General features: G+C 48.9%; 1 protein-coding gene and 1 long non-coding RNA gene across 2 annotated transcripts in view; one reads left to right on the plus strand and one right to left on the minus strand.

Moving 5' to 3' along the window:
- The window catches only part of LOC140897260 (uncharacterized), a 51,014-nt gene extending 40,552 nt beyond the window's left edge, over positions 1-10,462 (minus strand). The window contains exon 1 of the long non-coding RNA XR_012154693.1: positions 10,213-10,462. This is a non-coding gene — a long non-coding RNA (uncharacterized lncRNA). The remainder of the gene's footprint in view (positions 1-10,212) is intronic.
- Positions 9,734-15,450, plus strand: KCNK15 (potassium two pore domain channel subfamily K member 15). Its single transcript, XM_073309638.1, has 2 exons — positions 9,734-10,441; positions 14,452-15,450. Exons 1-2 carry the CDS (start codon positions 10,159-10,161, stop codon positions 15,366-15,368), a joined length of 1,200 nt encoding a protein of 399 aa, XP_073165739.1. The 5' UTR covers positions 9,734-10,158; the 3' UTR covers positions 15,369-15,450.
- Positions 15,451-21,940: the final 6,490 nt, after the last annotated feature.

Raw genomic sequence — 21,940 nt, forward strand, 5'->3', positions numbered from 1 at the left:
TATCCATTGAAAAAGTACTGGAAGAAGCAAAGACTTCAGTCCAGAAGTTGAAGGCATTTATATTAAATGAAGGCATTTATATTGAATCCTTATGTGAAGAGGACAAGAAGTGTTTGTTAAGACAACTGAAAAAGTACACAGACTTGATTCTTAAAAAATCTACAACAGCGACTTCTAGATTCTACTCAACCTCTACGTAGCTTTTACAGATCCCTGTCCTACAAAACACTGACACTTGAGTGGAGTGAGGCACTACAAGCAATGGGGCTGCCGTGGGATCAGGACAGAATAGAGAATTTTAACACAGAGTGGAATATCATACAACGAATGAATGAAGATTTGTCTTCAACTTCTTTTTTATCTTCCCTAGTGGCTCGACCTGATCTTTGTGGTTTCCTAGGATGAAAGAAGTAGGAATTCATCTCTTGCTACTCCCAGTCAGTTGAGTGTTCTCATTGACTAGAATTGGGTGTTCTGAAAGAAGTCACCTTCTGCCTGATCATGTGAATGAACTAATGAGCATATCAATTGAAGGAATGGAAGCAGCGGACACATGAGAGGCCACCAAAGATGAACACACTGCATTCAGTAAGTTCATTAACAGAGTTGTGCAAAATTATAACAAGAAACCTAGAAGGATGTAGCTATAGTGCTTCATAGAAGGCTTGAGTAGCCAACTTTAATTTGTGTGATGGTTTTAAAACAAGAGTTAAATCTAATAAAATGGTCATGAAACATTTTTTCAGTTTTTACTATGGTGCCATACAGCCCACCTTCATCCTCACGGTCTCACTTCCCATTGGCCTTGACACCCCCCCCCCATAAATTTGAACACCCCCCCCTAATTTCAATTCCTGGGGAAAACACTGCAAGCAACATACGGGATGCAGCTGCATTGAAAGGGTTGTGTGACAACTTGCAGTACTTATTTTCAGTCAATAAGGGAAATGTTACAAGGCAGACAACTCAAAACCAGTCAAACCAACACAGACAGAGATCAGGTATGCTCATTGGTAGGTGCCTGGAGAGGAAACCAAATAGGGCTGCTCCTGCTGTCTCAGCATGAGGGCTGGTCATGGGATTAAGGAGTCTTTACACACAGACTGAAAAGAGAAGATAAAGTTAGCCATGGCATGTGGCCAGTAAAGCCTGGGATGAAACCCCATATTCTAGATGACCTTAAACCTCCAACTGCCAGAAGCTGAGAGTGGACGACAAGGGATAGATCACTTGAAATTGCCCAGTTCTGTTCATTCCCTCTGAAACATCTGGCATTGGTCCCTGTCTGAAGACAGGATACTGGGCTAGATGGACCATTGTTCTGACCCAGCATAGCCGTTCTGATGTTGAGGGAAGGGCTGGGAAGAACATAACTTTTTTGCCTCCACACAGTGTGCTGCTCCAGTCTAACCAGACTGTAACTGGTCAGCTGTCAGGAGATAAACTCGTCCCATTCCCTCGCCAGTGATGACACAGGGATTTCAGATACATGGATCAAATCTCAACCTGCTCTGGAATTTCTAAGTTTAAAGTAACCGCTAGTGGAGGAGTGTTTAAGGGTTTTGTTGTCATGACTCAGAGACACCCCCCTCACGAGTTACTCCCCTTCTGCTTTTCTCTCTACTTACTTCCACCCTCCCACCTCGCTGTTTCTACCTCCCCTTCCCCGTTTCTGCTTCTTTTTTCCCCTCCTCCTAACCACTGAGAATCATAAAATACTAACACTCCTGTTACTGCTACTCTTGTGGTGCTGCTAAGAGCTGTGGACAAGTCACAACTAACATCCCCAAGGTAATTGGAAAAGACCATCTAAACCCCTTGTTTGGATCTTAGTCACCTTAAGGAAACCAAAGAAGGAGATGCGATTGAGATGGGCACCAAAGGTCTGCCAAGTTTGGTCTATATGGAGCCTTGTGAAAGCACTGAGGATGACATCAACAGGAAGAAAAGGAAGCTGGGTGAATTCATAATATGTGGAGATGAGGTTGTGTTTTATGCCTGGAAGCAATTTCCAGCTTGATAATTCTACTGTAATCTGCATTCATAATATGTTTATACACAGCACCCTCTTTATTAACTAGTTGGTCTTTCCGAATACTACGCTGAGCAAAATGCCTGCCCCTATCTGGACAAAAGCTCATGAAGAGACAGCAGGAAAAACCCAGAGGTGACAGTAAGTTAAGAGGTCCCTTGAGGAGGAGGCCACTGCAGTGGCTTGGATGCCAAGAAAAACTCTATGATGAGTTATTGCAGAAGCAAGTGCATCTCTGCACTAGTTGAAGACCAGTATAGTGGGAGCCTCAAGTGACCTGGAACATGGCCCCTAGGGCAGACTGTGAGCCACACCCAGAGTCTGAGCCGCGAATAGACATGTAAGCCTAGGACAAATGGGAGGTTGGGATGTCAGATTCCTGATCTAAAGACAAGAACTGCTAGGCAGGATCAAACCATTGATCCATCTAGTCTGGTGTCCTACCTCTACAAGTGGCCTATCTAGTCCAGTACCCTGTGTCTGGCTGCTTCAGAAGAAGGTGAAAACCCAGTATAGTACACAATACACTTCAGTATGCAATACTACCCACTGGGGGGGAAGCAGGAATTACATCCTGTGCTCCCAGCTAGTGATCATCTCATGTCATGTTGCACAAGGACTGATAGCTCTTGGAATTTGATTGGAGACAGTGTAACTGCAGATGCAATTGTTATTCATATGACGGTCTAATCCTTTTTTGAAATTTACTAACCCTTTGCTTTAATAATATCCTCCGGCATTGTGAGTATAGAATCTCGGTATTTAATTCGGAACTGCTGGTGCTTTTGCTAAAATTAAAAAAAGCAGGCATTTGTGCACAAAGATCAAACCATACTGAGACAGGTCTTTAGCTTGCTTTAGAAAGACATTCAGGAGTAGACTTTCATGGAACTCAGTGGAGCTATGCTAACTTACTCCAGATGAGGATCTAGTCTTCATAGTATAATTCAAATATCAGTGCCTGGTCTTCAGCCCATTGTAACCTCTCCCATTGACTTCAAATGGAGTTGCAGACACTCAGCCCTTCTGAAGATTAAGCTCTAGGTGTTTCATGTTAGACATCCAAAAACAGAGGCAGCCAAAATTAGAGGTCACTTTAGAAAATTTGGCCCTGTGTGATTTGACTAGGGCTGCATAATGTGTTAGTGGCAGAACGGATTGGGACTAAAATTCAGGACTCCAGCATGCCAGTCCTGCACTGCACCACGACATCTAGCTCTACCTCAGCTACCCATCTCCATGGGACATTAATCCACGGCATTTAAATCAAAGGGGAGGGGTTTCTGTAAAGCAAACCACCTACCGGTTTCATTATGCGGCGTAAAGAACTGAAGGAGAAGGAGCTGCAGGAGTAACACTGATTCAGAGTTCATCTTTTATTCTGTAGCTACCTATTAGTCAATATGAAGATGTGCCTTGTAAATAGATACAGCTCTCCATGGAGTACTAGTGCTGTTTATGCTCTGAACCTTCTAACAGTCCAAAGGGGTGATATCCCTCACTGGCAATTGCCAGGGACTAAATTTAAACAGATGCAATTCTGGCCTATATTTAGAATGCATCAAATTAGCATCTTTCAACAGTGAAGGTTAAGCAGCTTTGTTTATTCTAATCCATTAGAACCAGTAAAGCTTTTTAATAAACTCGCTGCCAGAATAGACTTATTAGACACATTAATTAGATGCTGGTTTTAAAACAAATGAGGTTTGACTTTGCCTTTCATCTCCCCCTTGGTAACTAACAGGTTTTTCAAAATTCATCTTACAATGAATGGAAAAACAAACTAATTGTGTTCACTAAAACCTGTCTCATTACAACAAAAATACATCATTTATTCTTTTGTCCTACTCTCAGAGCTCGCTCTCTCCCTCTCTGTGTAATAAAAAAATAACAGACATTTAACCTCAGAATGAAACAACTTGCTGGAAACCAATGATAACATGCTTTACCTTGCAGGGCCTGATTCCACCAAGTGTGTATGAGCCTGATCCAAATTCCATTGAAGTCAAGTTGACTTAAGTGGGCATTGTATCAGGGTCTGAGTGTGAAACTTCCATTGAAACCAATGGGTATTGCAGCATCAAACCCACAAAAGCAATGTGGTGCAGAAAGCAATTTAAGCTAGGTAATGCTGCTATGCTCCCCTCATGGAGGAAACGTAAATGCACTGCACTCAGGTACTATTCTTGTATCACAAAGGTTTCAGAGCTTGCAATCTTCCATATTATTTTCAAAACAAACGATACAAGTGAGAGTGACGTTGATACAGTTCAAAAGACACTACCAACATGTGTTACACCTTTTAAAAACCCTTGTTTCTTCTCCCTCCCTGGCATGCATTACCCGACTTGTTATGGAATGGTAGCTCATGGGAACAGGTATGTGTGGGTTGTTCTTATAGTGGTTTGCTTGTTATGGGCCTGATTCTGCCACTCTGGTGCTGAGTAGTACCTTACTTCACAAGCAGTCCCACTGATTTCACTGAAGCTCTATATGGACTGAGCTTATGCAAACAGGACACTGACTGAAGGAAAAAACCAAGCTGCCCCCTCACCACTGTCAAAATGGCTGGACTGTGTATCATGGTGTTGTTTACAGAATGGTCCTGATATTATCTTCCAAGATTACATTACATCACTGGCCTCTGTTTTTAGCAACTAGAAGAATAGCTGGCCAGGTCTCTTCAATTATTAACACAACAAGAAAGGGCCACAAAGACAGCTGGAGATGTAGGCAGGGCTTATGTAGCACAAGACATTGTAAAAACTGGGATTTATTTAGCGTGGTCAGGAGAAGATTTAGAGAGGAAATGATTGAGAAAATCTAAATTATACAGGACCGAACTGATCAGAACTGGGTAAATATAGATGCTAGCCCACCAGACACACCCCAGTGGTTTTAGCCATAAGCATTCCATAAGGAGAGGAGAGGGGATCGCTAGGCTTTGAAAAGGCCATACTTCAATATCATATCATCACTAGCCAATCAATGTTGGCTATTGTGGCAACAGACTTCTGGACACATAAAACACAGATCTTTAAGCAGTGATGTTACCGAACCAGCAGCACTTTTGGGGCTCAGAGGGAGGGTGGGTGGACAAAATCCCTCACAGAGCTATGGTAAAGAAACCCTCTTCAAAATACTGACGCTTTCTCAGGAAAGCGGAACAAATGGTAAGGGCTCAGATTAGCCCAAGGCAACCTTGGATGTGACACTACTATTAAGGCAACAAGAAAGAAAGGTAACTTTCTTCATCGGGGAGGTGCGGTGTATGTGTATGTCTCATAACACTTTAACAACGTGAATTAATGAGGCTTTGCAGCACCGAAGGAGGGAGGTAAGAAATGTGCTGAAGGCAGACAGCTCTGGGGTGGAATTCAGCAGCTAGTTAATAGCACGCAACAATACTAAATAGCTAGATTTTCCCCCCCACAGCCTCATACACTGCACTCTCACTTGTATTTGGTGTTCCTCACTTCTTGCCCATAATTGCTATCTCCAACAGCATGAGATTGAGAATTATCTTTCTATTTTTAAAAGTGAAACATAAGGAATACAGGAAGGCTCAGGAAATGGAGCCCTTTTCCTCTTGCTCTTTGATTCACAGCTGAGCCAGTTCAGAGTGGTTGGAATTCATTCCCATCTTACATCTGTCCTGAGGCTTATGTGAAATGAACTGGGGGCTTCAGTCAAGTTGCCAGCAGGCAAATGTCCACACAACCTAAATCAACTTTGTCACAACTAGCACTTTGTTGGCAGTCTCAGCCTAAGGCCAAAGCCAGAGGCTGACCTTCTCTCTGACCCTCTAGAGGTGGGGTGTCATTGTGCCTCAGTGGGTCACAACTGAGGATGCCAAATGCAGGACAAATCATAGGTGCCGACTTCTCCCTCTGCCTGGTGGGTGCTCAACCCCCATTTGCCCCACCCCCATTCCACCCCTTCCCCAAAGTCCCCTTCCTGCCCCCATTCCACCTCCTTCCCCCAAGGCACTGCCCCTGCCCTGCCTCTTCTCCACCTTCTCCCCGCTCCTCCCCCTCCCTTCTGGAAAGTCCTAAGCGCTGCCAAACAGCTGTTAGGTAGTGGGCGGGCTGGAAGGGAGGAAGGGGGAGGAGTGGGGATACGGCATGCTGGGGGGGGGGGGGGAGGGAGGAGCTTGGCTGTCGGTGGGTGTGGAATACCCACTAATATTTCCCAGTGGGTGCTCCAGCCCCGGAGCACCCACAGAGTCGGCACCTATGGGACAAACTGCTGAGAAACAGGGCAGACGCACCCCAAACTGGTGGTTATTTTATCTTTACTTTATACCAAGTCAGGAACAAAAGTAAACTTCTGTCTTGGCAAACTGGTTAACAAAAAGTCAAAAGTTCAGTATCCTTAGGCATTCCAGCTCTTGGCTCACCCCAGACACCGGATTTTATGATGAATGGTTACTGAAAACCAATTTCATCAAATATATGGTCTTCTAATCCCAAGATATGAGCCACTTAGCCAGGTCAACATATAACTCAGATCTTACCCAATAATCATGCTGATGCCAATCCTTTAGTAACTAAAAACTAAAGAAATAATAATAATAAAAGAAAAGAAGAGAGTTAATAAATCATATGCAAACAAATACTTGCAAAGTCCTTATCTCAGGCTTGTAGCAGTGATGGAATAAACTGCTAGCTTGTAAAGCCTCTCTGGTAACTTCCAAAAGATTAGAAGGCCTTCAGTCCATAGTTCAAAATGCTCCTTTTTGTTGTAAGTCCAGAGAATCATGGTAGGAAAGAGACAAAATGGAGATATCTCAGGGGCCTTTTATATCCTTTGCCCTGTGCATGGAATTTTACTGTCTCAAGCACAGCTCACAGCCTCTGTTTGTGGAAAGTTTTACTGGCCCAAGATGGAACCCAGGGTTACCCGGGCATATCACATGTCCTTACATACTTTGATGACTCACAGGGGCAGCCATTGCCCATATTCTTGTTGAGGCATCCACAGGAAGAGCTATCTGGGCCCATTGTTAGATTGAAGTGTCCTCAGTGGACCATCAACACATAGCTGTCTGGCTCTATATAACTTTTATTGGGTGAGTGCTACTCAGGAATGCGACACATATGTAAGTGTAGCAGGGTGGTCACCCGCTCTTGTCCTGAAGAGCTGAAAAGCCAGGCCTTAGAGAGGGCTGGGGGTCTGTGGGCTAGAAGCTGGGCTGAGTGGGGAAGTAGCTGCAGCTGGGCCACACCCCAATCAGGGCCCAGCTGGCCCTTATAAAGGCTGGAGAGAGACAGGCTAGCTGTAGGGGAAATTCACCCAGGGGATTTAGAGTGAGGCAGGGCTGGGGAAAGGCCTCAGGAGCTGGGAAGCTCTAGGCCAGCAACTCCCCAACCCCAAATAGGTATTGGGGTTGCAGAGGAGTAGCCTGAGGTTGGGTAAAGGCAGCCAGTCCAAACCCCTTGTTGTCTGTGATGATTGGCTTTTACACTGCAGTCTGCCCCAGGGTGTGGGGCTAGATGGTGACTGGCAGTAGCCATGACTGAGGTGATGTGGGGATAGTGGGTGAGGGTTCCTGGGAGTGGGGGTACTGTCAGGGGGGCAGCACCCAAGGTGAGGGACTGGGGACCAGTAGTACGGTGGATCACTGGCCTGCGGAGGGTACTCTGGGCTGGAAATTGAGCTAATTCCCAAGGATGCCCAGCAGGAGCTGCTGTTGGGTGAGTCTGCATGCTTACAGTAAAATACAAATCCACTGCCAATATTCATAACTTTAGATACAAAGATGATATATGAATATAAACAGGATAATTTTATTTAGCAAATCAGAACTTTTCCATTGACACCTTACATGATATACTTTGTACAAGGTAAAAAGAAAAGGAGTACTTGTGGCACCTTAGAGACTAACAAATTTGAGCGTAAACTCACAAAAGCTTATGCTCAAATAAATTTGTTAGTCTCTAAGGTGCCACAAGTCCTCCTGTTCTCTTTGTGACTACAGACTAACATGGCCACTACTTCATACAAGGTGTGTTGCAATTGTATAATGGTGGCAATATCAGCTATATAAATGGTCAGATTTAATCATACAGCATCAGAAACATAAATCAGCACTGTTACAACTAGCACTTATTGGCAGTCTCAACCTAAGGCAGAGACTGAACTCCTCTCTGACCCTCTAGAGGTGGGGTCCCTCCAAGTTAGGGTTGATGTGTACTGGTGATGAAGGCATGCAGGGGGAGCTAGCATTGCAGTATCTTAGTCAAAGCAGACTTTGGGTATATTTGATCTGGGATGGAAACATGTAACCTTAGCTATTTGGTTTTCTCCTTCTGTTCCCTCTGCTTCAAATAATACAGCAGCAGTTATGATCATCTGATATCTAGGACTGGTGAGAAAATCAGAAAAAAACATGTTTTGGGTTGTTTTGTTTTTTTAATTGTGGTTGATTCCATATTGTCGCTAATTGTAAAGCACTACCTCCCTGGTGAGTCCTACCAAGCAGCACCCCTTTCGCTTCCCACATCCAGCACTGCTACCCTAAAGAGTGTTTTAGCTGCAACATGCTTTCTCCATGGCTGCATACCCAGCCTGGGTGAATCCTATGCCACTTCAAAGCTACCTGGATCCTGAGGCAAAACAGGGCAGCTTGGCTGCTCGCACTCACATCAGCATCCAAAACACTCCTTCAACCTGGGAACACTGCCAGAAAGGTATGATCTTGGGCAAAGTTCCTGCTTTATATAATATTTCCAATAAATGACCCAGAGCCAGGCCAGCCTTCATGAAGTTAGAGGGTAGGTGAGAGTGACCCAAGGTAGAAAGGCTCCATGAGGAGTCCTACTTCCGAGTTCTGGCTTAGTAACACCAAATGGAGAAAGGTCACCTCTTCCAGTACTCAGCAATGAGCCTCAGGGTAGGTCAGAGAAAAACTGATTTTGACCTACACAGCCCTAAATGGTTTGAGTCCTAGCTGCATGGTGCAGCAGCAGTGTGACCATCTGAAGGCCGTGCAATAATAATCCTCAGGTGTGAAAGGGATGGGACTGGTGACAAGTTCCTCTTCACAGTGGCAGGCCCTCTGCTTTGGAACCACTTTGGCTATGCTCAGGCAGGGGCTGAGAGCGGAAGCAGCTATTATTTAAGCCTAGGGCAGGCTCAGTGTAGCGGGGACGTGGGTTGCCATGACACATTTGTAAGGTGATGCCACAGTGGGGGCTGCCTGGGAGCGTGGGGACCTGCTCCCTGGTTGGGCAGAGCAGTGGAAGGTGCTGAGGCAGCAGGTGCCCCTGAGCAGGGGGGCTGGAACAATTCCTATCGTGGGGGTGCTGAGAGCCATGAAGTGAGCTGTAGCTCAGGAAAGCTCATGCTCAAATAAATTGGTTAGTCTCTAAGGTGCCACAAGTCCTCCTTTTGTTTTTGCGAACACAGACTAACAGGGCGGCTACTCTGAAAATTGACCCAAACTGTAATCCCTGGATAGGCTGGAAATCACTTCAAGCCAGGAGGTGCAGCAGCAGCCCCCGCACCTGTAGTCCAGCACCTATGCGGCCAGGAAAGCCTGAGGATGCGGGAAGAGAAAGGGCTGTGGTTCTGGAGGGGGCGGTCCGGTCCGGTCCGGTCCACCCAGCCGGCCCGGGAACAGCCGCAAGCTCCTCCCCCCCCCCGCCCCCGTGCCGCTCCCCGCTGGGAGAAGCGCATCCAGCTGCGTGCCTGGGGAGGGGGGAGCACGCAGCGGGAGGAGCAGCCGCAGGCGGAGCGGTTCCGGGACCGGCCCCCCAGCCCTCCCCTGGTGCGGGAGGAGGGGACGCCGGGGGCCCTGCAGCCGGCGCGTGGGCACCGCTACCTTCCAGCCCCTGCAGCAGCACCGCGCAGCGGGGGCTGGGGACCGGCACCTGAGGGTGCTGCAGGCGGCGCGGGAGCCGCTGCCCGGGCTCTGTGCGTGCAGCCGGTGCAGGGGGGGAGCCGACACCCGCCGGCCGGTGCATGCCCGCTGCAGGCACGCGCCGATAACCCGGGCCCAGCGCAGTGGGGAGCTGGCGGCCGGTGCATGCGGCAGGCGATGCCCGCCGGCCGGGGGCTGAGCAAGCCGGCGCTGGTCCCCGGCGCGGTGCCCCGACCGAGCGCCCCCCAGGCCGCCCCGCGCCATGAAGCGGCAGAACCTGCGCACGGTCTCGCTGATCCTCTGCATCTTCTCCTACCTGCTGGTGGGCGCCGCCGTCTTCGACGCGCTGGAGTCGGAGGGCGAGAGCGGCCGCAGGCGGCTGCTGGAGCAGAAGCGGGGCGAGCTCCGCAGGAAGTACCGCTTCTCGGCCGACGACTACCGCGAGCTGGAGCGGCTGGTGCTGCAGGCCGAGCCGCACCGCGCCGGCGGGCAGTGGAAGTTCGCCGGCTCCTTCTACTTCGCCATCACGGTCATCACCACCATCGGTGAGTGCGGGGTCGGGCCGCCCTCCCGGGCACCGGGCCGCCCCCCCCCCGCCTGCCCCCGCTCCTCCCCGGGCACCGGGCTGTCCCCCCAAGGGCACCGAGCCCCTCCCCCGCCTGCCCCCAGCCCTCCGTGGGCACCGGGCCGCCTGCCTGCCTGCCCGCCCCCATCCCTCTGCCCTCCTGTGCGCCGAGCCGCTTCCCACTCTTTCTGCCCCCACCTCTCCATGGGCACCGAGCCGCTCCCTGTCCCCCCCATGGCACCGAGCCGCCCCCTGCCTGCCCCCATCCCCCTGCCCTCTTGAGCACTGAGCTGTCCCCCGCCTGTCTCCACCCCTCCATGGGCACTGAGTCACCCCCTGCCCCCCCCCCCCCGCTTACTCATGGATGTGTTGGGAACACTGGGGCATGTCATGCTCTGTGCACCTTCCACCCATTCCCTGGCTCCAGCATCAGGCTCCTTCCCTTCCTGCAAAAAGACTCTTCTGCTTTGCTCCTTCTTGCCCTGGTGTAAGGAAGCCCCATCACATGCAGTCATGGGAACAAGGTTTTGAACAGCTAGGAGTTCTTATCCCCACTGTCTGCCCATGATGTCCTTATCTCTGCTTTCAGATATTATGCTAACAAGACTCAGAAGCCACCTTTCCCCTGGTGTGCAGTGTGTGATGTTACCTCGTTCTCATATGCAATAAACCCAATTGCCTGCACCTACCTCTGCGTGGGCACTGAGCACACCCCTGCTGCCTGCACCCCCACCTCTCCATGTGCACTGAGTTCACCCACACTGCCTTCACCCACCCACCCCCTCCTCGGGCAACGAGACCTCATTTGTGGAAATGGGCAGCCTTTGAATTGTTGCAGGGAGCTAAGAGGAACTTTAATGTTGGAAATTGGCCAAAGAATTTAAGTGTCTTCACCTTTTCAGAGAGGTGTGTAAAATCAGGTTTACCAATTCCAAAGCGGAGGAGCAACAGGGACTGGGAGGCAGCATCCATGGATTCCACTCCCTGCTGTATTGCTGACTCAATGTGACCTCAGTTTCCCCATCTGCAAAATGGGAATAATAATAATTGCAAAGTAATATCTAACTCTCTGGTACTTTCGCCAGTGCTCTGTGATGATTACAAAGCTATCTGAGATCCTATGATAGGCGGGGCTATGAAAATGCAAAATATTATCAAAACATTTATGCAAAATGTGAGTATTCTCACAGTCACATGACAGTATACTGTCATGGCTAAGCACAGGCTGATGACTTCATTGCAAACAGTAGCAAAAGGGCTGCAGGGAACAATGGGAACCCTGATAGGAAAAAGCCTATTCCTCTCTATGGGAATGTACAAATGTGAACATTTTAAAAGGTGCTCCATTGAGAGAGTTCTCCAGGAACAGCCTGGAGGCCGTCAGTACAGTGCATGAAACCCTGACCCCAGGCAAAATTCCTAGTGGGGCCTAGATTCCAGCCATATCTTCTCCTCAAAGCCCTGATGTTTGGTTGTAGAAGACCTACTTTCGGGAGCCTTGCCAGCCACCACACCTTTGAGTCTCATTATAAAGTTCCAATGCCCCTTTGCACTGGCTGAGCTGAAATTATTACTTGCAAGTGTAGCCTTAAGCCGGGAACCTTGAGATCTAATCCCAGCCATTCACCGTCGCACAGTCACCTTGGCTAATTGCTTAATCCTTACAGAGGGTAAATTTTAGTGGAAAGATGTAAAGCCCTTTCACAATTGAAAATCAGAATGTAAGTGGTAAGTATTTTACTTAGTTGATTGCACACATTCCCTGTGCACAGTGATGGATTTAGGGTGCTTTATTTTAGGGTATGTTTACACTGCCACTGGGAGCAAGCTTCCCAGCCCAGGTAGACAGACTTGTGCTAGTGGGGCTCAGGTAGTGCACTAAAAATAGCATCGTGGACGTTGTGACTGGGGTGGCAGGTCTGGCAGTCAAGCCCACCCATCCCCTGAGTCTGAGTTTGGGTGGCAAGCCCGAGTCTCTGCCAAAGTTGCAACATCCACACTGCTATTTTTAGTATGCTAGCTCGAGCCCCACTAGTGTGTGTCTGATGCACCGGGAGGCTTGCTCCCAGCTGCGGTGTAGGCGTACCTGTAGAATCTTGCTGACAATGTTCAAATGGATGGAAGTGTCCGTGATCTTCAGTGCCGTTCCCTGTGGTCTCAGGGCAGAGCAGAGAGCACTCTTTACTCAGCAAAACGTTTCATCCACATTTATGTCACTGGAAGAGCTGTGAAAAGTTCTGAGAGGGAAAAATTCTTGTCAAGTCAAATCCTAACCAAAATGTTTGAAGTTTTGGATGAACTGAAAGGCAGAAATATTTTTGCGGTTGAACAAAATGTTTCATTTGACCCAAAAGAGAACATTTCTGTCGATTTCGAGCAGTCGGCGTATCAGTGTTTACTCTCTCATTTCCTTTGTCGATTTGAAAGCATCAGTCATATCCTCTTTTAAGAGTATTGGGGGGAACAACAGCTATTTCTCCACCTCATTGCTGCTTTAGATCATTATTTACACCTTTGTGTTCCCACAGCGTTCTCATGTATCCTAGTACCTGGTGATTGCTGCTAAAGGTCTAGTAGCTTTCTATGTCACTCAAGTCCTGATTCCGCTCTGTGTTCTGCAACAGGTGCTTGTTTGATTGTATCAGAGTAAATGACGAGGTAATTTTAACTCATTTGATCTTAATGTGTGTTTACACAAACAGTGGGAAGCGAACTCTCTCTTAGAATATTGCAGTCATGAGTTTACCACAGTCAATTATGCAACACCTGGTCTTGCAACCCCATCCAGTTTCCTGGAGTGGAAGGTGCAGTTGAGAATCTACCAGAGACAGCTGTGTGTAAATCATCTCCTGATTAATCCATCATTGTGATCGGACAGTTTCCCTAAAAGCTCTGCCCTGTGCAACCGTACGTGAAGCCCAGTCATGGTATTGAATGAGAACAAGAAAGAAAAAGAATGTCTCCTGATGAATATTTTTTCCATATTCTTCAACTTGTTTAAGTAACTGGAAAAAGTGAAATTTTAAAATAATTGTTTTCAAAAATCCATGCAGCAGTGCAGGGAAACAAACTGGCTCTGACCCTGCTTAAATTAACTGTTGTTCTAGGATGTAAACATGTCCACAAAAGAAGCTTCCATACCTATTGCCTTCTCAATATAGTTTGTTTTTTTTAATGAGGCCTCCTGCCCCCATAGAGGTTACTGCAGGATACAGTGTAATTCTCTTTTGTGTTGAGTTTTACTTCTCCATCTGGGGCAGAGATCACAAATTTCAATTAAGCTTATACAGCTAAGATCAGGACCTCAGTGAGTACCTTGTTCTTATCCTACTATTATCATGCGCCTCCTTGCTTAGTACAGCAGTTCCAAACCTCCAAACAAGACAAGGAAATTAAATCTTAATCTGTGTTGGTGAGGATCGAAAATACGGCACTTCATCCTTCTCTGAGCTCTGTAGGGATGGGGTCAGCTCATGGTGCTTCAGTGAAATAAACACTTTGTATTTAAAGCAATAGAGTGAAAATGAAAGTGCCTTTGGTCTGATTCTCCTCTCAGTTCCCCTGGCATAAATCAGAAGAAAATACATAGAAGTCAGTAGACTTAAACCAATGTTAAACCAGCCTGGGAGGAGAAGGCGGCCCTGTTGGTCTAATCCTGCCCATCGATACTCCAGAGCAAGCCCACAGGCTATCATGGGGTGCAAGTGGGGTAACTTTAACCCTTTTAAAGACTAAATGAAACTCCATCCTTTAGTGTACTCTGTTGTGATTCAGAGATCAGCATCGGTGACCCGTAGGGAAGCATAGTCCCAAATCTCAGTAAGCACAAACCATGAGTGCACAAATCAGTCTGCAAACATTGCTTCCCCCCCCCCCCCCCCCCGCAGAAACTCATCTGTCAGCGATGGAATTTGGCCTGCAACACTGACATGGGATGCCATTGCTCCTGTGTGTTTAAGTAATGCCTGCCTTTCTCTCTTTCTGGTGCAGGTTATGGACATGCTGCCCCAGGCACAGATGCTGGCAAAGTTTTCTGCATGTTCTATGCAATCCTTGGCATCCCCCTCACACTGGTTATGTTCCAAAGTCTTGGGGAACGCATGAACACCGTAGTCCGGTTACTGCTGAAGAAAATAAAGAAGTGTCTGGGCATGAAGAAGACTAACGTCTCTATGGAAAACATGGTCTTAGTAGGCTTCCTGTCTTGCATGGGGACACTGTGTGTTGGAGCAGCTGCCTTCTCTTATTTTGAGGGCTGGACCTTCTTCCATGCTTACTATTACTGCTTCATTACGCTGACCACTATTGGGTTTGGGGACTTTGTAGCTCTGCAGAAAAACGAAGCTTTGCAGAAGAAGCCACCATATGTGGCTTTCAGCTTCATGTACATCTTGGTCGGTTTGACTGTGATTGGTGCTTTCCTAAACTTAGTAGTTCTTAGGTTTTTGACTATGAACTCAGAAGATGAGAGGCGGGATGCAGAAGAGAGGGCATCCCTGAGGAGAGTCAGGAACAACATCCATCTGAAAGCTAAGGAAGACAGTAAGAACAAAGATGCTATTTTTCTACCCACAGAAGACAGGACAAGTCAAATGAACCTCATCCCACTGATGCAGGAAGATGCTGATAGACCAAGACGCCATTCTTCAAACTCCACTGCCAGAGTCCCTTCCTTCTGCACGTGTTTGTGCTACAGACCGCGGCTGTGTGGGAGCCCTGCCCCCTCCCATCCAGAGACCCTCAGCTGCCACACCAATCCTGTTTACTATAATTCCATTTCTTACAAAATCGATGAGGTCTCCCTGAGCACGAGGGATCCCACTGGTTTCTCCTCTCCTGGGAGCACTTTATCGTCCAACAGCCCCAGCTGCAGGGAACACCTCCGCCTGCGAAGGAAATCCATCTAAATGTGCATGCTCGTTGGGAATTTTTACTCTGAACTGTATTCTACTACTGAAGTCATATTTTGATGATAAATTATTAACTGAGGTCATTGTTATTACTCTAATTTCTTCTCCTCTCGCCTGCTCCCTATTAGAATGGCTTCAACTCCAGCAGCTGCCAGCTACATAATATGCTGCCCAGCAATTTGTTTTAAATTCCACTGATGAATAATTGTCTCTTTTAGCAGGAGATGTCAGACCATGTTACACTTTTTTTTTTTTTTTTTTTTTTTGGCGGTATATTCAGGTAGCAGGGATATATAATAGCTCCCGACAAAGCACAGAATCTGATGGCCTGTCTGTAAGACAGAATTGTTCCCTTGGAAATGGCTTACAAAAAAACCCCAGACCTCAGCAGTGCAGTCTGTATTCCAGGCTTGCTCTGGTTAGTACTTAGACTGCTGGTTCCTAGTGGTGTATATCAGTAACCAAACAGGCTCAATAGTATGTGCCAAAATTTACTGAAAACAAAATCTGTATTAACAAATCTTCCAGCAATGAAGCTCGCTCCCTAAATTAGGGATCCTCACAAGCTGGGCACATGTTCTTCAATGTAACATTTTAGAGGTTTGCAGGTGATAATTTGCCGTGAGATAATATACAAAATTTACAGAATTTCCTAGCTGGACAGTCGCATAATGTCCGAACAGTGAAGGTAGCAATGTTGTCGGAGATTTGCAAAAGGGGAGATGATAGTGTATCAGCTGTGAAAATCCACAGTGCAACAGCAGAGGCACCGAGTTCAATGCGGTTATGTTTGTGCTACTCAGGTGTGGGGATGTGAACAATCTCCATTTATTCAAATTACTGCCACTTCAATGTCACTCTCACTTCATGTTTGAAACTATCCACAGTGGGGGCTCCAGACATGATGCAGCTGGTCATTATGGCAGATAGATCATCTGCTTTTAAGTGGAGTCTCAGTGCAGGCCCCAACCTGTGAGCAGGTTACTCTGTCTTGACTGCAATGCTCTGGTTTCAAGGGAACACCCGGAGACCTCTCAGGTAGGGATGAAATATTCAAACTGTCCCTCTGCCCCTGAACTCCACCTCTCTGATGAGGTGTGGCCATAGGGCAAGGCTCTTCCGGAGACAGGATAGAGAAGCGTTTGCGGGAAGGGGGATTGGATTTTTTTTTTAAGTGTAAGGTTAAAATCGGAGGCGAGCAAGCTTGGGAATAGTGTGCCCGAGCCCCTGTGGGCTCCCACCTTTAAATCTGAGAGCCCACGCTGTCCTCCCTTAGCTCCAAGAGCCCCCATCGACCTCACTGGTCTAAGGGAGGGCAGAATGTAGTTCTAGCTAGAACTTCTGTTGCCCCACTTTTGGGTCTTTCCACAGCACCCGCAGCTTTCTTTACTTTCTAGTACGGAAGGAATGTGTGGTGTTAGCATTAGCTGCTCCTGAGTTCAGTGACCTTCAGGTTCTGCTCAGAGCTGTTTGTACTCGTAAGAACAATCAAAACCCAAACTAATGCTGCCATGGAGGCAGAGTCTGCACTCTCAGAAATACTCAGAATTACAAGAACTCAAACAATTCGGGGTATTGGGTGCAACCTGGCACCTTCCCACTGTAGTTTAATCACAAGACATCCCGCTCCATGGAAGGAGTAAGCTTCTTGCTTTGCTAGACTTTGTGTCTCATCTGCTATTTGAAACAGACAAGCTCTTCTGGGCTGTATGGAAATCCATTCTCATATGCTGGGATCCGTTGGCCTGGAAGAGAGATTTCTGGGTAACCATGCCCATCTTGCACTCAGCCACTGCTCTCATAAAGGTTTTTGGCACCCAAAAGGAGCCTATGAAAGGCCCAGAACTGCTGTCTCTGGCTCCCTGAGAATGATCTCCACTTGTTCCTCTGGGGGACATGGGCCAGCTCCCCACCTGGTGTAAATCAGTGTAGCTCTGTTTATTTCAGTGGAGCTGAGGTTCTAGCCACTAGTCTTCTGGGGCTTAGCAGCATGCTCCCCCTTCCCTCTCCTCTCATGGGAGCTTGTTGAACTGTGATCCTAAGTGGGGACGTGTAGAGTGGCAAGAACAGCTGGACCCTGACCCCCAGGCCCACTCCCCAGCAGCTGTGGTAAAAGGATCTGCCTCTTACGGAGCCTCAGTCCGGCAGCTGCCTTGGGGGTGAAGAGGATGAGCTTGCAGCCACTTCGAGCTGTTTGCTGGGAGCTTCTTCCCTGGAGAGCGGGGAAAGTGCCCTCCAATGCTCCTGCTTTGATTGGCACCAGCTCTAGCAGGGAATTGCCACAGTCTCCTCCATGTTTGGTCTCAGAACAGCTCCTAGTGGTGCTGGATCGGGAAGGCTCCAGCGTGGGCCTCACCAGCCTTCCTTTCTCCTTACTAGGGAGAGGAGAATGAAAAGAGGTAGGGCTTGTGGGGGGACCTCTTCTCCTTGCTCTCCTCCTCCAACACTGGTACTGCCCCACCCACCCTGCAACGTCCCATATACTCCCCATCAGCCTCTGCCATGACATTACTTTTCCCCCACAGGGGTCCTGATCAAACCCACACTGTGGAGGTCAACAAACTATTCCTCCCCAAGGCTTACATACAGCCCTGTCAGAGTGCATACCCGCATGGGGCTGTGGGCTGGAGGGGTCTCATGTCCCTGCTCCTCTCCCACCCCATCCCCCAGCTCCTCAGAAGGCCACACCATCTCCTGAGATTTCCACCAACAACCCCCTCAGAGTCCTCTTCCTCGGCTGCCTCCCCACCCCACCCCAGGAGAAGGCGGCAGTGAAAACAAGGGCAGGGGGGAAAACCAAGAAACACCCAATAGGGTGTTTCCCTCCTACTGGGATTCCTCAGGAGCCAGGACATTGATTCTGGCCTGGAAGAGAGGCCTGTTGAAACTGATGATGAGAGTAAACGTCCAAAGCAAGGTCCCCAAAGCTCTGCAGATTGTGGAATCCAACCCGTAAGTGCTCCAGGGCCCTGCAGCAGATCCCCCAACAGCTATAAAGCACAAAGGGGAGCATGTCTTCCCTGGGGGACATCATCAATGTGGAGTGGTCATCTCAGGAGAGAAGGGATTGATGAGTTAACTGCTCTGTCAGTTGTACAGATTCCCAAAGGACCACGTTCTGAGTGCTGTACCATTTCTCAGTGTGGATTCCGAAACCTTTTCCCTGACAACAAGACTCATCTGATCCCTGTTCAAAGGGCCATAGCCCCTGCCAATGCTATAGGCAACTACCTGGCATGTTCACTCACAAGGAACTATGGCCTAGATCTCAGTGGTGGCTGATAGCACTGGGAGCAGCTGAAATGGACTGTCAATGGTGACCTTGGTGCTCCTTGATCCTGAGGCCCTCTGGCCACCTCACCTGTCCTGGGTGTAAAGGACCACCAGCACCCATTCTGGCAGCCTGGACATCCTGGCCATTCCCCTTTGTCTCTGTGGCAGTGGCTGGAGCAAGGGTGGCACGAGCTGATTCTTTCATGCAGGGGGGAATGCTCCAGGGCTGGGAAGGGCACTTAAGGGCCATTTGTGCTTCCAGAGCTGCACACAGTAGACTTAACACAAGGCCGAATTTGGGCTCATGACTCCTCTTTAGCAGCCCTTGTGTTGTCACCTTCAGCACTTTGGTTCGCTGGCTCAAAGACGCTGATGTTGTTTTCTGCAACTAACCCTAGAGGTAGCAGATACATCCAAAGGAAATTCCAGGACCTTCCGAAGGCTCGTCCGTGTACGTGCAGCGCTTCGCATGATACTGCAATGGACACCTTCATTCTCTCTTCTGCTCCCTGCCTGCCAGAGCTGTTTGGAGAAGTGCGAGCTCCTGCTGCGAGGGAAGCACCAGCCTCAGCTATTTGCCCATGTTTCCGGAAAGGGGGAGAAACAGAAGCACTCCAGCTCTTCTCGTCCTCAGCCTGGCCCCCTCAGGCAGACTCCACGCCCTTCCAGATGACACCCCCTGAGCTGGAGGGGAATAGTGAAGAACCTTAGCAAAAGGAGGCCTCTGGCAGAAGTTCCAGCAGTGCAAATAGCCAGGGCTGCTTATCTAACATGTTGGGGGGCCCACATGGTGACCCACAAATGCCCTACGAATGGACCAAGAATATTAACTGGCTGGAATTGAGGGCAACGAGAAGTCAGGTTCCCTTTGCCACATTACAGAGGGAGAATTGCGCTCCAGCGGGACATATGTGATGGAGACCCAGAACACACAGTTCTGCATTGGGTGCCCTTTCAACCACATCCATCCTGGGGAAATTAAGTTACATGCACAGCGACCGGTAAATCCTTCAGTCATTCCGTGCTCTGCCTGCTGTTTTAGCTATCAACAGCAGCTGCACAGTGGGCCTGATTTCTAACCAAGGATTAATAAATCCCTGCATGTTTGATCCCCTGTGTTTCATCAGTATTTCATTTATTTCTTTGTGCCAGTTTTCTCAGCAGGAGACAGAACACAAGCACAAAGGGGGCACGTGGCAGGCACAGCGAGAGGCTGTACAGTGGCCATGTGCTAGGCCGACCCCCACTGAATTATCTGTAAAAGCTGGTATGCAACGTTTGTCCCAGTCAGCCAGTCATTTCCATTATTCAGACTGTGCTGGTTTATTGTTTGGATGATGGCAGTGTCTCTACGGAGTTATTTGTTCAGGTTTTGGCATTGCTCCTGCCCCTGGGGAGCTCCCAAACGCAGCCTGTACTTTGGAAATCCTATTAGAATACAGCCAGCTATAGGTGGATGCTCAAAGCAAGGGAGTGCTCACTTTACGTGGGCAGCTGTGCATCTGACTTGTTCAAAACCCCCATGCCTTACTACTTGTGAAAACAAGAGATCAGATATGGGTTCTTGGAAGTTAGAAAGTTGCAGTTTAGCTCCTGCTGTTTGGAGGCAAAGAGCCCCCAGCCCATACTGCCGTGTAAAGACGTTGCACCGAGCTCTAGCTGGGAAGAGAAGTAGGAGTCAGTCCTGCTGCACATGCCGTAGGGCCAATATGCAGCTGCTTGTCCCCGTGGATGAGGAGCCTGACGTGTTGGGAGAGGGCTGCTGCAGACAGAGATGGTCACCTCCAGTCCTGCTTGTTGCCCTGAGTGGTGGCAGGTACCAAGTGTCTGGGGCCTCTAGTGCTCTGCATAGCAGAGAGGAAGGATGGTTTGTGGCTCAGGGCATTGGCCTGGAACTCAGGAGAGGTGAGCTCAGTGCCTGACTCTGCCACAGGCTGCCTGTGTGACGCTGGCCAAGTCACTTCCTCTCTCTGTGCCTCAGGTCCCCTGGGGAATAATTTCTTCTTTGTCCCACCTTTTGTCTGTCTTAGACTATACACTCTTTGGGGCAGGAACTGTCTTGCGAAGCGTATGGACAGCACCTTGCACAACTGATCCCAGCTGGGGCCTCCAGGTGCTACTACAATGCAAGTAGTACTATAGGAAGTGCCAGCTCTGGAGTTCCAGCTCACCCCTGCCAGCGCCAGGCACATCACCGTTGGGCTCCTGGGCACGCCCTCCACCAGCTCAGCTGGCAGTACAGCCCCAGTGTAGCAGTCTGCGACTGCCTGGCCGTTCCGTCAAGCTTCCACCAGGATACTGGCTCCTCGGACGCACCCTGCTGTTTGTCGTGACTCTGGCTTGCAGTCTGGAGTAATCTGCCTCCAGTGCTGCACTTAGCATCCAGTCCTCCGCCTGTTAACGACCCAAATCCTGAGTTTCTTGGTAACAAAGGCTAGGCCCATACTGTGCACCCCAAGAGCCTGGCCGGACTGTGGCATAGCAGGCCAGAAGCTGTGGCATTCCTGCTTTGCCCCCTTGTCACGCAGTGGTGCCCTGAGCATCTTTTCCAGTCTCAGTAACTGACCACCCCGCTGCAAGTGTTCACCTCCGTGCTTCATTATATCCCTTCCGCAGGCCACAGCCTGGAGGGTTATTTATGTACTATTTATAGCCAGCTTCCCCCACCTGCTTCTGCAGAATTAGCACAGCCAGGCCTACCTACTCCGGCCTTCCTGCCTGCTTAGATAGTCCCAGCTGCTGCAGGTTACTTCCACCCAGTTACCCCCTCTACTCAGGTAACTGGTACCTATTGTCTTTCAGTCAGGGCCCAGTTAATGTGTCCTGGTGAGAAGGTGAGGGCCAGAGTGCTGGTCAGCTCCTGGCTCAGCACGCCCTGTTACACCCCGGCGGAGGCAAATGCACAGGGAGCTGCCCTGGGACTGCACCGGTGTGAACTGAGCAGAGGCGGACCTGCTCCATGCTGCCCAGGTGTGTTCGGATGCTGTTGCCCCCTCCCAGCTGTCATGGCTGTGCAAGCAGGTATCAGACTGGATGCATAGCATGGGAGGAGAACGATGCACCTGAAGCTGGATAGCAGAGGAATTTAGGTCAGTAAGTGCAATAGGTGGGGAGCAGTGAGCTAAACAGTGTGGTCAAATTCAGCCCTAGGGCAAGTGGGCATAACCCTCACTGGATCTGCAGACATTTGCTTCAGGGGTGGGTTTGGCCCTTTGTGTTATGTCTGCTTTTCTGCTAAATGTTCTTTGTTTTATTGTGGCTTCATCATCCCAGCTTCACACTCCTCCTTCCTCATT

The sequence above is a fragment of the Lepidochelys kempii genome, chromosome 13, assembly GCF_965140265.1.
Source record: "Lepidochelys kempii isolate rLepKem1 chromosome 13, rLepKem1.hap2, whole genome shotgun sequence".
Taxonomy (NCBI): Eukaryota; Metazoa; Chordata; order Testudines; family Cheloniidae; genus Lepidochelys; species Lepidochelys kempii.

Excerpts from the sequence above, each read along its gene's own strand:
- KCNK15 (XM_073309638.1), top strand. The coding sequence starts at position 10,159 with ATGAAGCGGCAGAACCTGCGCACGGTCTCGCTGATCCTCTGCATCTTC. Across the intron at positions 10,442-14,451 it reads CACGGTCATCACCACCATCG|GTTATGGACATGCTGCCCCA; the intron begins GTGAGTGCGGGG and ends TTTCTGGTGCAG.